Below are 17,969 nucleotides of genomic sequence, written 5' to 3'. Positions count from 1 at the left end.
TGCACCTGAGGATGATTTCTTTGAGGAGACGGTCGAGGAGGAGCAGGACGAGGTTCCAGCTAAGTCGGGTGATATAAACCACCCAATCGAGATTGAGGCCGAGCTGGAGTCCTTGGAGGAGCAGACTGTCCAGGGAGATTCAGAGTCAGAGGACGAAGAATCAGACTCAAAGTGGACGCCTAGCAGAGGGCGTAGGGGTTAGGTTTAGGGGTTGATAAGAGACTTTTTGAGGAGTACCATTTTTTAGGATAGGATATCCAGGTCATCGATCCTTTTGATATCGGTGGTTTTATAGTACGGTGTGCATATGTATATGGTGTTTGTAAATTGTGAATATTATATAAGTTTGAATGAGAAATGATTATGTGCATTCTCCCTGATGACCTTAGTTTATTATTGTCCGGGTATTTGAGGTTTCCGCTGATCGTTTTAAATCTCTGATAAGTAAATTGGGTCGGTTATACCCTAGGACATCGCATCAATCGACCAGAGTGGTGTGTCCTGCGCTCGATGGGGTTCGGGGCGTGACATGCTTCGTACCCACCACTTTGAGTGAGTAGGAAAACACAAGGTCCAGTAAAGTATCAATTACTTGAAGCATGTTTTGGTGCCTAGCAAAACCAACTTCCATAGCCATTATTGGTGGTGTATTAAACTGCATAATGCACTTGATGGAATCATCTATATAAGTGTGGAGTGGGATCGCTCCTATGAGAATTATTGGCGATAATCTCTAAAGCACTTATGAATAAACTAAGCATGCGCATGGCTTATTAGCACAAAACCGCATTGAACAACAAATTTTGTGGGAAGTGTAATGTGATTGGTGAAAATCATAATTCACAAAATGAATTATTGGTTCATAGAAGTTTTCAAACTCCACCAATGATTTCGTGAATTATATTTCATTCTTTCTAGGATTGGTTCATAGCCTAACAAGCATCAGTTCAGATGCATTACTCTCCAATAATCCGGCATTATTTTATGTTTTCATTTCAAAACCTTTTGAAATATGTGGGGGATTGGTGGATATTTCAGCAGTTTGAAATATTTTATGACTGCCATAAAATCATCATTTTGTAACGGTTTTGCAACAGCTATATAACGGTTTCGTAACGTTTGATTTAATTCTTCATAAAGCCTCCATTATTTTATAACGGCCATGTAACAGTCATTTTTTAATTATTACCAATTGCTTTAGAACGGTTTCTTAACGGCTTTTTCCTCTCTCAACGGTTCTCTTTCTTGTACCTATAAATTATTACTTTGAGCATAATTGGCAAGTGAAATATATAAATTTCAAAATAAAAATATTCTTTGTTCATTCTTTTATCTATATTTCCTTTCTTTGCTAGGTTATACACATAGCGTTGTTCCTGTTTCTTCTAATATTCGGTGTGGAGTATAGAAAAAGGTCTGTTGTATCTTGGGAGGATAGCCGCTAGAGCCTTACGCACTGAGTTTCATACTCCGAGTAGCGGAATGATTCTTAAGGACAGTGACTAGCATGCCTCAAACATTGATATTATTTTCTCATCTTTTTCAATAGAATTTCCACAATTATTCTTATTTTTTTATGTTATCTAACAATATTTCCAACATTTTGAACATGTCCCATCTTCCTTTTACTTTTCTTTGTTTCTACTTACAAATGAAAATGGGTATCCGAACTCTTTTTCAATTTGACTAGTTCCATGATTTTATCTAAATTGCCTTGTCCACGTATATCGAGTATTGCTCCATGCGCAGGGTCGCAAGCATCGCTTCGAGATTATGCCGAGTGGGAGACATGGTGACTCGAATTCGAAATATCCTACATCTGAAAAACCAAACGATTGATCACTCAGCAAAACTCTCAACAGTTTTTGAACACATATATCGTGCAAAATGTACTTAGTGAACTCGATTTTAGTTTCGATTCAGGCACAAAAACCATTTTGTGGAGGCGTCCATGTTTTACTTATATTTTGTTTCAATGTTAACGTGGGTGCTTTCAGCAACTTTTGTGAAATAAGTTATACTTAAGATTCTAAATATCATGGAAAAGGTTATACTTCCTTTGGAGATTTGATCATGCGGGATATTGTAGGTGAATCCCCGTAACTTAGCACATTGAAGCACACTACACACGTTCCAAATTGTAATGAAGTTGTGCATATACGTCTCGATTATATGAAAAGCAGACATTGTTCATTTTTAGATCAATTTTCACATCAGAATCCATAAAAAGAAATGGTTAATATCATGGAAAACCTCAAACTAGAACATTTACGACAAATTTACCCCAAATTAATTTTTTAACCACTAAAAACCCCAAACTAGTACACATGTGGTAAATTTATCATCTGTTAGTTTTCGTTAAATATTACCGTCAAATTGCTGAGTTTGATGACACGTGACAGCGACAATTGTACCAGTTTGGGGTTTTACCTTTTGTTTGTCACAATCATATCAGTTTGTGATTTTTCATGGTATAAATCTAATTTAACGGAAACTAACGGAGGGTAAATTTGTCATAAGTTTTTTCTTTTTAGTTTGGAATTTTTTGTGGTCAAAATAGTAGTTTAAAGTAAATTTGTCATAAATAAATCAGATTGGGGTTTTTCGTGGTTTTAACCCATAAGAAAAAGCATGCATTATACCCTAATCAAAACTGGCCTGGACACTAAGTGCCCCATTAAAAAAGCATTAGCTTTTAGATTTGGGTCAATTATGAAGAAAGTATCATGATTTTCATATCTTGAGAAATAGAAAGAGGTCAAACAACCGGTTAAAAGCATTTCATTCCTCCCAAGTCCCGAGTGTGACGTCTTACGACCAAAATGACAAGCACAAGCACAAATTTGAAACTTTAGATGAATCATTCGCAGCCAAATTGGCAAAAGTACACCGCAAGTGCCATAACTTGTGTACGGCGATCACTTTGGTACCATAACTTTTTTTCGGATCACTTTGGTGCCAGGTCGGAGGAAAAGAGATCACTTTAGTGCCAATTTGGCCGGAAATCCGACGTGGCATTTTTTATAAATTTTTTACGCTGACGTGGCTCGCCGGAGGCTGAGTCAGCGTGTACAGTCAGCATTTTTTATTTTAAATAATTTTTTCCAGCGTGTACAGTCAGCATTTTTAATTTTAAATATTTTTTTCCTTTTTTTTTCTTCTTTCCTTTTTCTTTTCTTTTCTTTTTTTTTTCTTTTCTCCCTTCGTCGGCCGGTAGTGAAGCCCGGGAAGGGCTGGGCAAGGGCGGCCTTGCCCATGGCCGGCGAGGGGTAGCCTCGCCAGATCTGGGCAAGGCGACCCTCGCCGGCGACAGGCGAGGCCGGCCCTCGTCGGCCCAGGCGAGGCCGCCCTTCGCCGGCCCAGGCGAGGCCGAGGGAAGCCCTCGCTTGGGCGGGCGATGGTCGCCCTCGCCTGAGTCGGGCGTGGGCGACCCTCAACCGCCCAGGCGAGGGCTTCCATTGCCCAACGCCAGCGAGGGTCGCTCGACGCCGGCGAGGGTCGCTCGACGTCGGCGAGGGTCGCTCGACGCCGGCGAGGGTCGCCCTCGCCAGATCCGACGAGGGCAGCCCTCACCTAGGCCGGCGAGGGCCAGCCTCGCCTGTCGCCGGCGAGGGTCGCCTCGCCCAGATCTGGCGAGGCCGGCAAGGGGCAAGCCTCGCCCAGCCCTTCCCGGGCTTCGCCGGTGGCTAGCCGGCGAGGGGAGAAAAGAAAAAAAAGAAAAGAAAAGAAAAAGGAAAGAAGAAAAAAAAAGGAAAAAAAATATTTAAAATTAAAAATGCTGATCTGTACACGCTGAAAAAATTATTTAAAATAAAAATGCTGATCGTACATCTGACTCGACCTCCGCGAGCCACGTCGGCGTAAAAAATTAATAAAAAATGCCACATCGGATTTCCGACCAAATTAGCACTAAAGTGATCTCTTTTCCTCCGACTTGGCACCAAAGTGATCCGAAAAAAAGTTATGACACCAAAGTGATCGCCGTACATAAGTTATGGCACTTGTGGTGTACTTTTGCCCAGCCAAATTACTAGTCACTTCCTCTTCAGAACGTGGGAGAGAAAGAAGAACTGGTACAACTAATAATTGTCATCAGAACATTATGCGTTTACTTCCTGCTCGTCTTCGTCTTCGTCTTTTGTCTGACTTGGTCGTTGTAGAAGGCAAAAATCAATAGTTTTGTGTTGGACTGGACGACACAGTGCGCGTTTTGCTTCCATATTTTTTCCTCAAAAGTTACTGAAAATCAATGCGCATGCTTGTTTGATATGAGATACGACCATAAGAGTTCGATGCCGAGGTTGACACGACCGGACAATGAAGTCGGCATAAACAAGGGTCGGCGGTAGGAATATAAGCCGAAACATCTCTGGAAACTGGGCGCCATGATGTAGGGTTAACACGTATAGAAAGAGCTTCGAATTCAAAGCAAGGCACGCACAGTCAACTCTTTGACAAGATCCAACTTATTTTTATCCAATTTTCTTCTCTTTTAGCAAAACCCCTGATCTTGCCAGTTTGTTTCATGATTGTGCCGTTTGATTTTTCAACTGTGAAAGTACCCACGGGCCTAGTTCCTGTTCTTTTCTATGTCGTACATCGTTTAATTTGCATTTTAGCAAAAGATGAAGTCGACCAACCAGGCGTGGACCTCCCGCTATCGATTTTTCGCTGTACTCGCGTTTCAAAGCTCTTGTACTTTGTTTCAAAGACTCAGGCACCATTGAAGGATATTGCGATGCAAATTGGATAACCGGCACAAGAAATACAAAATCCACAAGTGGGTATGTGTTTATACTTGGTGGGGGAGCAGTGTCTTGGAAATCATCCAAACAAACTTGTATTGTGAGGTCTACTATGGAAGCAGAATTTATTGCTTTGGATAAGGCCGGTGAAGAAGCTGAGTGGCTTCGAAATTTCTTAGAAGAATTCCTAATTGGTCTAAACCAATGCCAGGCGAATGTGGTGGAACAGATTTCCAATGGTGTTGATGATATCAATCTTACTGCTATGATATCCAAGTGCAACATGATGGAAAACCCCAAAGAATGGTGGATTGATACTGGAGCAACTCGTCATATTTGCGCCAATAAATCAATGTTCTCATCTTACATGCCTATGGAAGGTGATGAAAAACTATACATGGGTAATTCATCGACCTCTAAGGTTGAAGGTGTTGGAAAGGTTGCTCTAAAGATGACATCTGGGAAAGTTGTGACACTAAACATTGTGCTACATGTGCCAGACATATGCAAGAATTTAGTGTCTGGATCTCTTCTTAGCAAGAATGGTTTCAAGTTGGTGTTTGTGTCTGATAAGTTTGGACTCTCCAAGAATGAGATGTATGTAGGAAAAGGTTACCTTAGTGATGGTCTTTTCAAGTTGAATGTAATGACTGTTGTACCCAATGAAGTTATGAATAAAGTTGTTTTTGCTTATGTGCTTGAGTCTCCTAATTTATGGCATGCTAGATTAGGACACGTTAATTATAAGTCAATAAAGAAATTAATGAACATGGGGTTATTGCCAAAATTCGATTGTTCAAGTGAAAAATGCCAAGTGTGTGTTGAATCTAAATTTTCTAAGCCTCCGTTTCATTCTATAGATAATAGAATCACAGAACCTTTAGATTTAATACACACAGACTTATGTGATTTGAAAGCAATACCGACAAGGGGTGGTAAGAAGTATTTTATTACTTTTATAGATGACTGCTCGAGGTATTGTTATGTTTATTTGCTTAGTAGCAAAGATGAGGCTGTGAATGCTTTTAGAACTTATAAGTCCGAAATTGAAACTCAATTGAATAAAAAAATTAAAATAATAAGGAGTGACAGAGGAGGTAAATATGAATTTCCTTTTGAAGAAATTTGTTCTGAGTTTGATATTATTCACCAAATTACTCCTCCTTATACACCACAATCTAATTGTGACATCCTCAATTTCAGTCCCTAGGAAATGGCTATGGTTTAAGTTTGGTAGTTTTCCAATTGGAACCAAGTTTTACTCTTGTTCTGGAAAACCCAGTTTCGGATCCTCTGTATCCCTTCGTTTTGTTATTTTTATGGAGACTTTTGTGATCCGAATTTATAAACACTTTATTCTTGAAAGTTGTTCCAAACATCATGAAGTTTTACATACTTTAATTTCAGAATTTTTAGACTTGATATGAGTAGTACGATGGCCTGATTTTCGGACCGTGTAAAACTGCCCAGAATGGGTATTTCGGTGATGTTCACCCTTTCTTTATTTTCTACAAGATTTTCTGGGCCGATTTTGGAAAATTTTCCTTCACAAAATTTGTTGAGAACTTTCTTTTCTATAACATATATAAATTTTGGAATTTTTAGAGATGATTTGGATTTTTAAAACGGCTTACTTTGAGAAACAAGAATTCTGTTCCAGCGAACTGTTTTTAGTCCGTCTTTGAGCTACTAAAAATGGTGTTTACAGAAAGATTCAGATTTCGTGTTCTTCATGAGAAATGTTTGTTAAGGCCTTGTTTATGACATATTCAAATTTGAGAATTTTCGGAGTCCATTTACTACGTTTTCAAGTCCGATTTCGTGAACAGTGCAAAACTGTCCGGTTTTGTCAAATTCCAAAGATTCATCATTTTCTATATAAGAACGTTGGAATCTCGACTTGATGTCTTTTGGTGATATTTGAGGACATTCCCGCACCAAACCTTGGGTTGAATGAGATTATTATACATGTTTTGTCGTGGAAAACCCTCGGAAATCATGGAATTGATTAAGATGCGGGTTTGCGACTTAAATGTCGATTAGTTGTTATTGTGCAACCCGATGGTGCTGAGTTATTGTGAGCCGAACCGACATTTCTAGTAGGCCAAAATAGGCTCCGCGTTGGTTTTGTTGGGAAGAAACTAGAAGATAAGGCTTTGACATGGTCAAAGCTTCTCCTTCAAGCTTCATTTATTAAGGTTCATCATGACATGCATTAATGACCTAAGACTTTGGCCCCATTTGGTTCAGCTTTGGGAAGGGGCTTTCGGCCTCGAAAGCCCCTTCCCAAAATTCTGAACCGTTTGGTTCGGCTTTCCGAGTCCGAAAAGCCGAAAGCCAGCATTTGGAATGCCGAAAGCCCAAAGCTGGTCCGGACCAGCTTTGGGCTTTCAGCATTCCACAAATGCTAAAGCCTATTTTTCCCTTCCCAAATTGCCCTCACTCAAATTTCAATTTTCCGGCTTTACCCTGTTACTGTTCATCTTCTTGGCCGGCGAGGGTGGCGACGAGGACGGATCCGGCCGGCGAAGGGCCGACCGGCGAAGGGCCGGCCGGCGAGGGGCCGGCCGCCTGGGTCGCGCGACTCGACTCGGCCGACCGCCGACCCAGCGACGGCGCTGGGCTGGTCGCCCGACCCCAGCGACCGTCGCCTAGGGTCGAGCGACCTCGCTGCTCCTCGCCGGCCGGCCCTTCGCCGGCCAGATCCGTCCTCGCCGGCCACCCTCGCCGGCCACCCTCACGGTGAAGAAGATGAATAGTAATAGGGGCAAAACCGGAATATTAAGAATAAAAATTGCCAAAGCCCTTTGCAAAAAAAAATTTACCAAACACTACTTAGGCCAAAGTAACTTCACAAAATTTTTTTTACCAAACACCACTTGCATTTCTCCAAATGGCTTTCACCTAAAAGTATTTTTACATTCCCCCAAGTTGCATTAAAAAAGCTGAACCAAACGGGCCCTTTGAGACCCCCTTCATCATGACTTGCATTAATTAGTTGGACTTTGGAGGCACCACCATCATGACATGCATTAATGGCCATAAGACTTTAGGGGCATTTCATCATGTTATTTTGTTCATTGTCCATTAATGCAAAGATTTCTAAGATCAAGTTATTAATGGCATTTCATGATAATATTTTGGCTCTTATTCATTAATACCGAGATTTTCAAGATCATTTCATTAATGGCTTAGATTCTCAAGATCATTTCATCATGACTTTTGGCTTGTATTTATTAATGACTAAGATTTTAGGAAGATTTTGTAATGAGGGCGAAATCTAGGAAGATTTGGTAATGATGCTATTTTGTCTCTTCTTTGCTTGAGCCGCTATAAATAGAGGAAGCCCTCCCCTCTCTCTCACGCCATTCTCACGCCTCTCTCTCCATTCTCACACACACCACCAACTTTCTCTCTTGCTTCTTTGCTTCTTGTTCACGCTGAGAAAGAGAGAAAGGGAGAGAGAGCTCACCGACTAGCTCGTGTCTTTTCTTGTTGTTCGGCAAACTAGAGAGCTCAAAGCCAAGACGCCATCTTCCACGTGTTCAAGCCTCACGCCAAGATCCGTTTACTCACGTGTTCAAGCTCGAGAACCGCCGAGATTCCCGTGTTCCTTTCTTGTTCTTGTTTTTATCGTTGAGTAAGTGAATTCCCTAATATCGGGAAAGGATGTTGAGATGCGTTGTGACGTGGTTTGCTTGGACTGTTTCTCGGTCGTTTGGTTGGTCGTAGATGGTTCATTTCTCGATTTAATCATGTTTCATGTTTGATGTTGTTTTGAGATAGAACCGAGCATTGGTTAGTAAAGTGTACATGATGTGGCCATGCGTGATGTTTTCTTGTTTTAACTTTGCTATTCATCTGCCATCGATGCGGGTGCGGTAAGGGCCGACTTATATTAACGGCGATCGATATATCCTCACTTGATATTAGTGTTTTCACTTGCTGAGTCTCCCCGACTCATCCCCCATTGTTTCCCCTTTTCAAGTCCGTAAGATGGCATCTCCCCCAGCCCGCATTAGCAATCCCGTGGAGCAGAGAGCCGAAGTGCTCCCCGTGATAGATGTCAGAGAAGACCGCGCCTATCGCCGAATCATGACGCTTGTGATGTTCGATGAGGGCCCAACGGACTTGGTGCCTCATCCGTACGTGGCGTGAAATCGCTACGCGAACGGAGAATGGGTTGGATCCCTATGTGGGTTCAACGGTGCTTTGGTGGTGCGGGCGGGCCGGCTCCGAGATAAAGTCACGGGTGCGATGTGAGATGGCCAGGTGGATGGGACCAGCGTGGAGGTGAAGAAGCGAGGGTCGAGGAGTCATAGTGGGTATAGGACAACCCAAGCCGAGTTTTGCTATTCATAGTGCGTGTGAAATATGTTTTATTTGCCATGGCCCGAAGGCTTGTTAAAACATGTTTGCATGCCTTGTAAATATAAGGTTTGCTCATGATGCTGTTTGTCTTAATCCCGCTGTTGTTCTTAATGTGATTGTCCCGAAATTATGCTTCCGCTTGTGTGTAAAGAAAGATAATAATGAACGGGACGTCACGTTAATGACCCCGAGGTGGGGGCGTTACACTAATGGAGTGGCGTAAAGGAAAAATCGGTCTTTAAAGGAAACAATGAATGCATTGTTGAATAGTTCCGGTTTACAACAGAATTTGTGGGGGGAAGCTGTTTTGACGGTGAATTTTATTTTAAATAGAGTACCCCACAGAAAGACACAACAAACCCCCTATGAGAAGTGGAAAAGCAAAACACATAATTTGAAATATCTCAAAGTGTTGGGGTATTTGGCTAAGGTTGCGATTCCTAAACTGAAAAAGGTTAAAATAGCACCGAAAACCGTTGATTGTGTCTTCATTGAATATGCTATTAATAGTAATGCTTATCGATTTCTTGTTCATAAGTTTGAGGTCCCAGATATACATGTTAATACGATCATTGAGTCAAGAGACGCTTCGTTCTTTGAGAATATATTTCCGTATAACATAGTATATGAGCCAATTAATAATGATAAGAGGCCTCGGGACACTACACCTAGAAGCGATCCTATGGAGGATGAACCTAGACGTAGTAAAAGACAAAGAAATTCTAAGTCTTTTGGACCTGATCTTCTAACATATTTGTTAGAGAATGAGCCTCAGACTTTTAAAGAGGCTGTGACATCCCCAGAAGCCCCATTCTGGAAAGAAGCTATCAATAGTGAAGTTGAATTCATCTTGTCAAACCGTACATGGGAATTAGTTGACCTTCTTCCTGGTAATAAACCACTACAATGTAAGTGGATTTTCAAGAGGAAAATGAAAGCGAATGGCGCTATTGATAAATATAAGGCTAGGCTTGTAGTAAAAGGATACAAGCAACGAGAAGGTCTTGATTATTTTGATACTTATTCACCTGTTACTAGAATTACATCTATAAGGATGCTAATTGCCATAGCAGCAGTGTATAAGCTTGAAATCCATCAAATGGATGTGAAAACGGCTTTCTTAAATGAGGATTTGGAAGAAGAAATATATTTGGAACAACCCGAAGGGTTTATTGTTCCAAGACAAGAGAAGAAAGTATGTTGGCTTATTAAGTCACTCTATGGATTGAAACAAGCACCAAAACAATGGCATGCTAAATTCGACCAAGTCATGTTGTTGAATGGTTTTAAGATTAATGAGTGTGATAATGATTGTGCCATTTTGTGCTTATATGTAGACGACATGCTTATAATGGGCAGCGATAGTGAGATTGTTAAGGCGACCAAACGCATGCTCACAAGTAAATTTGATATGAAAGATATGGGGGTTGCATATGTTATTTTAGGAGTTAAAATCCATAAGACATATGGAGGATTAGCTCTATCACAGTCTAATTATATTGAGACGATTCTTGGAAAGTGCAAGAATCTAAACAATGTACCAGTAAAGACCCCGATAGATGTTAATTTACATCTTTCAAAGAATACTGGTGAAAGTAAAGCTCAAAATGAGTATGCTAGTATACTAGGCAGTCTAATGTATGTCATGAACTGTACTAGGCCGGACATAACTTGTGCTGTGAGCAAGCTAAGTCAATTTACAGTTAGTCCAAATGAAAATCATTGAAAAGCTATGAAACGTATATTGGGTTATTTGAAGCATACTCAAAATTATGCTTTACATTACATAGAGTATCCAGCGGTACTTGAAGGATATTGTTATGCAAATTGGATAACCGGCACAAGAGACACAAAATCCACAAGTGGGTATGTGTTTATACTTGGTGGGGGAGCAGTGTCTTGGAAATCATCCAAACAAACTTGTATTGTGAGGTCTACTATGGAAGTAGAATTTATTGCTTTGGATAAGGCCGGTGAAGAAGCTGAGTGGCTTCGAAATTTCTTAGAAGACATTCCTAATTGGTCTAAACCAATGCCAGCTGTGTGTATTCATTGTGATAGTCAAGCGGCAATAGGCAGGGCAAGGAATGTCATGTATAACGGAAAGTCCCGACATATACGTCGAAGACACGATACCGTAAGACAACTACTCTGTGATGGAATTATCACGATTGACTATGTGAAGTCAAAAGATAATGTTGCGGATCCATCAACAAAAGGCCTAACTAGAGAGATGGTTGTAAAAACATCAAGGGGAATGGGTTTAAGGCCTATAAAATAAGTCATCATAGCGGAAACCTTACCTAGTTAACTGGAGATCCCAAGATCTAGGTTCAAAGGGACAACCAAGTTATGCAGGCGGAGTAGTGTACTGTCAACTCTTACTCATTCCCGTATGGAGACAGTACTGACATGTGGAGGTTAAGTGTAAGCTTTTAATGATTCTGATTTGGGTATGTGATATACCACACAATCATAAATCACCTATGTGAGCGTGAAGTAAGGGCCACTTCTATGAAGAATTTGAAAGGCCAAATTCTCAAAAGCACTCATGAAACCAGGCAGTGTTCATGGCCAAAACGAACACAACAGTGAGAACCAACTTTGTTTGAGAGATAGTTGTGTGATTCCTATTGTTTGGACTTACACTAAAGGTCGACGGTTCAAAGACATCAAGTCTACTGATTGACCGAGTAAGTCCGATAGGTCTCACTAGGGAAAGTTCAAAGTCTTAGACTACTTATCCCAATGCAACGTTCTCTCATGAAATAATCGCACTTTGCATCTCATGCATACACGAAGAGTCATGATATCAGAACTTCTCATTTATGTGGGAGATTGTTGGGATTTTGGCATCCAAATCCCATAGAATTGAATGAGAAATGTGTGGATGAAAGTGTCCCACATAGGATAGAAGAGGTGATGGGAGATGGTTTATTTTGAGGAGCCTCTCAAATGGGTTTTGGCCCCAAGGGGTACCCCACTTTTGTGGAAGAGAGAGGACCTATGCCAAGCTGGGTCGGTTTCCCCGCGCGCGCCGCCGTCCGTCCGGCCAAAGCCGGGTTCCCGTTAGTTTTATTTTTCCCGAATTTATTCTTTTTGTTTCGAACAGATATGTCTGTTCGTAGGTTCGGGTTCTACCATCTGTCCGAGAGTGAGAGTGACCAAGTATAACCGAACCGAACGAAATTGTTCGCTTGGTGACTCTTCATTTTCGTCCTTCTATATCCGAAATGTTCACTTGGTGACTATTCATTTTTCCGCATATGACCGAACGAAACTCTTCGGTTATTAGCAACTGTTCATTCCGACTCTTTATTTTTTTTTTAATAACATCCGTGAGAGAGTCATTCTCTGGTTTTTTCCACAAGTCATATTGCTGCACTCTCATTCTTCATCATTGTCATTTTTTGTGTGATTATTATGCGAAGTTGCGTTCGAAGGTTTCCTTTGAAGAAGTACTGCTTCATAGGAAAGGCGATCCGTTCTATCTTGGGAGGCAATCGTTCAACAACCTTTGGGTACCGGTAGAGGGGACAAATTATCTTAAGGACACAACGTCAATTTGTTGGGCTCGGATCAATCATCAAATTCGGATCACTCATTTCAGGTTTGTCGAACAACTTTACTTTATTTTGCACATACAAACACACGTATACGTACAACAGGGTTTTCCCGAAATTCCCCTCGAAACCTCTCTACCATTACCATGCCCGAATGTCCGAGACTGAACTTCACTCTATTACTTGGTCTCCAGAGCATGCCCGAGGAAACTCGGGCCAGAATTTAACAAGATCAAACGAAAAGCTTCTTCATTTCCAATACCTAAAACACACAAGCACACCGATAGCAACACAGAAACCTTAACAACCAGCGACGGTGCTCGTCGATTTCCTAGAGGATGTAGCATAGGTTTTCGTTCACCCAGTTTCGAAGCTTGTACGCGCCCCGCAACTTCTTGTACAGTTGGGCGAGTTCACCCCTGTCCAACTTCTGCACCACCACATCGATGGAGTTACAGACAATTGAAACAGATCGTGTCACTGTGTTTTTGTCTTCATGAGGTGGTAATGTTGAGAGAGACAGAGAGAGATCTTACTTGGTTATTAGCTCCGCGCTTCCGAAGGCCAAATCTCAACTGCATGACATAGTGTTCATTGGTGAATACATGCTTGAACTCGAGCACTCGAAAAATCGATTCAGCTTTTCAAAATCGCTTTACAAACTACATGATTATCTTCTAGACCAACTTGCGCAAACCAAGTTTGTACATATTGCCCATGTAATAGGGGTTAAAATCTTTTTGAACGAGAGGATAGCGCTTCCGATCCCTCATTAATTCAAACTCGATAAAAGGTCGGTAAACGTTGCTCGTCGGAGGTAATTTTTCCGAAAATGCAAATCCTAGTAGAATATTGAAATTCCTATATCGTAAACCATTTTGTCATACTAGTGCAATCGGATGCTATATCTGTTTGGAATAATCTTGTGGGCCACGCCTGCCACGCTGTGGATTTAGTCTTACGCGTTGCACACGGAGGAGGAGGCGATTTAAAAAAGTACCTCCTAAATTTTGGAAAATCAAGACCACATGTCTATGTTTAATTTAATTGAAACTATGATGATTACCTTGCGACGGGGTACATCGGTACTTGGCCTGCTGTCTAATAGATGTTTGTACTCGTCGCGGCTGAGGATGTAGAAGAAGGTGACCATCTCATTGAAATCGAGGGTGCCGTTGTCGTCCTTGTCCAGCTTTGCGAAGAGCCATTCATGGTTGTCGCTTTGAAACCCGAAAAGGCCTAAGAAGGTGATGAACTCGTCGATGCTTATGTTGCCGCTCTTGTCTGTGTCCATGGCCTTGAAAAACCTCACGGCAGCCTGCTTCTGGTCCTCCGGCAAGCCCCGGTAGTGAGCCGACGCGGCGTCACGGACCTTTTCTATATCTATCTCTGCCGATGCGGCCTCGCTGACCTTTGCTATAATCATCCCTGCCGTGGCAACCGCACCTACCATTATTGCCGCGGCCTCGCCGACCGTTTCCATTTCCATCTCGCCCGACGTGACCGCACTAACCATTTTTGACGCAGTATCGCCAACCTTTACTATAGCCATCTCCGCCGACGAGACTGCACCAACCACTTTTGCCGACACGGCCTCGCCAACCTTTTCTATATCCATCTCGGTCGACGTGACCGCACTGACCATTTTTGCCGTGGCCTCGCCGACCTTTTCTATAGCCATCTCCGTCGTCGCAACCACACCGACCATTTTCGCCGATGCAGCCTCCCTGACCTTTTCTATATCCATCTCCGCCGATGCGACCACGCCGGCCACTTTGGCAGACGCAGCCTCGCCAGCCTCTTCTTTATCCATCTTTGCCAACGCGACCTCACCGACCATTTCTGTCGACTTGGCCTCGTGGACCTTCCTTATATCTATCTCTGTCGACCCGGCCACGCAATTTTTTTCTATATCCATCTCTCTCTCTCTCTCACCCCTTGGATATTTACAAGTGCCATTGCTACGGAGATCATAGAAGTACTTATAGAGAACCTGTGTTACACTCGCACGAGAAAGGAAAACACACAAAAAAAAAATAGCAAAGCGTGAGTGATTATTAGATTGTTACCGGTGTAAAATCAACGTCAATGACAATTCGTGCACTTCAATTAGGACGCGCAAGCCCTTACATTTGCTGAGAGCAAGGTCACATGGGCGAAGAAACCTTATTATAACCTTTTTTACCATGTGAAGTGCTAAATTTTTTTGTTGAATATTTAAAGAAACTAATGATCCAATGCATGGATCCCTTCGGTTTCAATTCGATCGAGACTTTCTAGTATTTTTATTGCCACCATCCGGTGGTCCATCGAATACCTTGCTAATCCCATGAGCCGAGGATCATTTTTTTAAGGGCAAATCTAATCTCGAATTTATTGCAAGTTCTAGGTATCCATGCGAATATTAGAGGTTGGTAATTCTCGAATTTATGATGGTGCTGATTATTTTGATCATAATTGGGAAGTCACGCATTGAGTCGGGACGAATCAAACCGTTTAACCCGTGAATAAGACTAATATATGCGATGGGTTGTTCTATCTCTCCATGTTTCTCAAGAAATCATAATGTTGTTGCTTTCTTCAAATGTGAACGTCGTTGTGCCAGAATTTACCCAAACTTGAAAGATAGTGTTTTCTTATGGGATGCTTTAGAGTTCAGGGCTGTTTTCACCCAAAGGGTTCGTGCCTTTTTGTTGTTGTTGTTGTTGTTATGGAATTTGGCCTTGAAATTGACCTAAAAATGGACACTGTCTGCCAACCACATGATCTACACGTACATGGACTTTGATAACTAAATTACTATTTAGGAATGTGTGTAGTGTGCTTCAATGTGCTAAGTTATGTGGGGCTCACCTACAGTGTCTACGTGATCAAATCACCAAAGAAAGTATACTTTTTTTCACGATTTTTAGAAGGGTTAATACTATGAAAAATCTCAAATCAGTACACTTATAATAAATTTAACATAAACTAATTTTTTGACCACCAAAAATCCTAAACCGATACACCTCTGACAATTTTACATTCCGTTAGTTTCTTTTAAATTTTATTGTCAAATTGCTGAGTTGGATGACATGTGGTAGTTGGCGGGTGTTCCAGTTTGAGGTTTTACCATTTGTTTGTCACAGGTTTATCAATTTGTGATTTTTCGTGGTATTAATCTAATTTAACGGAGAGTAAATTTATTACAAGTGTACCAGTTTGGGGTTTTTGGTGGTCAAAAAATAAGTTTTGGGTGAATTTATCATAAGTGTACCAGTTTTGGATTTTTTGTGGTCAAAAAATTAGTTTTGAGTAAATTCGTCATGGGTGTATGAGTTTGGAGTTTTTCGTGGTATTAACCCTATTTAGAATCTTAAGTATTGATAACTTATTTTACAAAATTGTAAAGAACTTCCACCTTAAATATAAGTAAAACATAGAGACCTCCACAATTATGGTTTTTTGTGCTTCAATCGCTTGGTTTTGATTTTGCGTGTTCTGGGTTCGAGTCATTACGTCTCCTACTTAGCATAAACTCGGTGCGACACTTGCCACCCTGCGCATGGAGTGGTACTCGATATATGTTGACAGAATGATTTACGTATAATTATGAGATTAGTCAAAAAAGTGAAACAAGTGCGAATATCCCTTTTCATTTATAAGTAAAACTAACGAAAAGAAAACGGAAGATAGATATGCTTAAAAACTTCACAAGCACTAGGAAGCGATCTGCAAAGATCTTTTCATCACTCTGTCTTGGTCATCTCCAAAGTACATTAAAGATGGAATGTACAGAACTAATCAAAATATCACAACACGGAAATTTTATGGAAGCATGTGTTCTTTAGTGAGACCCATAGATTTTTAAAATTGTAATTTCCTTTGATTTAATAGAATCTAGTTTATGTTTAAATCGAAGGACCTTTCAAGAACACTATGGTTTGATATAACTTCAACTCCTTGGCGATCTTGATGTTTCCTTTATGCAAGAACTTGTGAAGGTGTTGACTGTTGTGCCCGAAAGGCTTGAGAAACAATTACATCGAGCCTGTCTGATATTTCACATCACTTCCACCTTTTTCTTGGTCCTTTGTTTAATGTACGTGTCCACGTCTATGTCTATACATCATCTTCTTCACAGCCCTATAATGTCCCCGTGAAGTGTAATCTCATACGGAACAAGCATAACCTATCATGTCTAGGAATACTCTTGCCTTGAACCATTCTATGTTTCTTCCCGATAGAATCATGTCTTCCTTTGTAAAGACATCCGTCACTTGGTTTAACTGACTCATGTGTTCTTTTGCGTTCGACATACCTATCCATTCATACATTCTTTGCGGCGCTCTAAATACTGTCAATGGGGTCGAGTTTTCTCCATTCTCAATTGCTAACATCCATTAAGGTAATAGTTCATTCTCCTTTTTATAGCAACCATCTTACCGTAGTAATCTCTCTCCTTATAATTATCATTTCTCAAGAGAAAAGACAAGGAACCAACAATGCCATAACTTTTGTACAATACTCACTTTGGTACCATAACTTTTCTACCGATTACTTAACTGCCATGACTTTTGAAAAAATGTTCACTTTAGTGACTACGGCAATATATCTTCGACTATGAAGTCTACGTTGATTTAATACAAACATATCCAAGGCAGCTTTTTAGAGATAGTTAAGTCTAAAGTGGAAAAATGACCAAATGTTTTGATTTGGTCCCTTCCAGTCGGCGATGGTGAGACTCAAGAGGCGCTCAAGCCTACATATTGCAAGGGGTATAGTGCCCGGTCATGTTGCCGGTCCGCTTAGCCCTCTCAAAGATGGGATCCTCGGACTCGAACCCGGAGGTTGATGTCAGCAACACAACGGGACTCAGGGTCGCAGCTGATGTTGTACCAGTTACAAGAGCAGTCAAGTTCGGTGTCGGATTTGAGGATGCCGAGGTAGGGCTCATGGAGCGCCGAAGTAGGGCTCATGGAGCGCCGAGCTGGAGGAGTGTAGCATCACATTGACTCAAATTTAGTCATTGCTTATTTTATTTTATTTTTGTCTTATAGTATGCCGCGCATGCTATCAGTGGAACGCCTCTAAAAAATCGATATGTGAAGCTTGCTTTGGAAGGTAAAGGCCAGTCGAACTCACAAAGACGGTAAGCATGACATTAGTATGCTGATGGAGCACAGAATCAAACCATAGAACCGATCAACCAAACAGCATCGATTGCGTATGTTATGTACATCGACAGGTCCACGAAACTAAACCCAACATGATGAGCCATGAGACACCAATTGAAGCGAGAAGGTTTTCC

General features: G+C 41.3%; 1 protein-coding gene across 1 annotated transcript; it reads right to left on the bottom strand.

The window, feature by feature from the left end:
• Positions 1–12,839: 12,839 nt before the first annotated feature.
• Positions 12,840–14,604, bottom strand: LOC115693426 (uncharacterized). The gene is made up of 3 exons (XM_056320078.1): positions 13,746–14,604; positions 13,216–13,254; positions 12,840–13,109 (listed from the first exon to the last, which is right to left on the bottom strand). Exons 1-3 carry the CDS (start codon positions 14,595–14,597, stop codon positions 13,011–13,013), a joined length of 990 nt encoding a protein of 329 aa, XP_056176053.1. The 5' UTR covers positions 14,598–14,604; the 3' UTR covers positions 12,840–13,010.
• Between the last annotated feature and the right edge of the window lie 3,365 nt (positions 14,605–17,969).

The sequence above is a fragment of the Syzygium oleosum genome, unplaced genomic scaffold (assembly GCF_021117445.2).
Source record: "Syzygium oleosum isolate NSW1041296 unplaced genomic scaffold, Sole_v2.1 Sole_v2.01, whole genome shotgun sequence".
Lineage (NCBI taxonomy): Eukaryota > Viridiplantae > Streptophyta > Magnoliopsida > Myrtales > Myrtaceae > Syzygium > Syzygium oleosum.
Note: the sequence above shows the minus strand (reverse complement) of the source record. Positions and strands in the feature narration are given on the sequence as shown.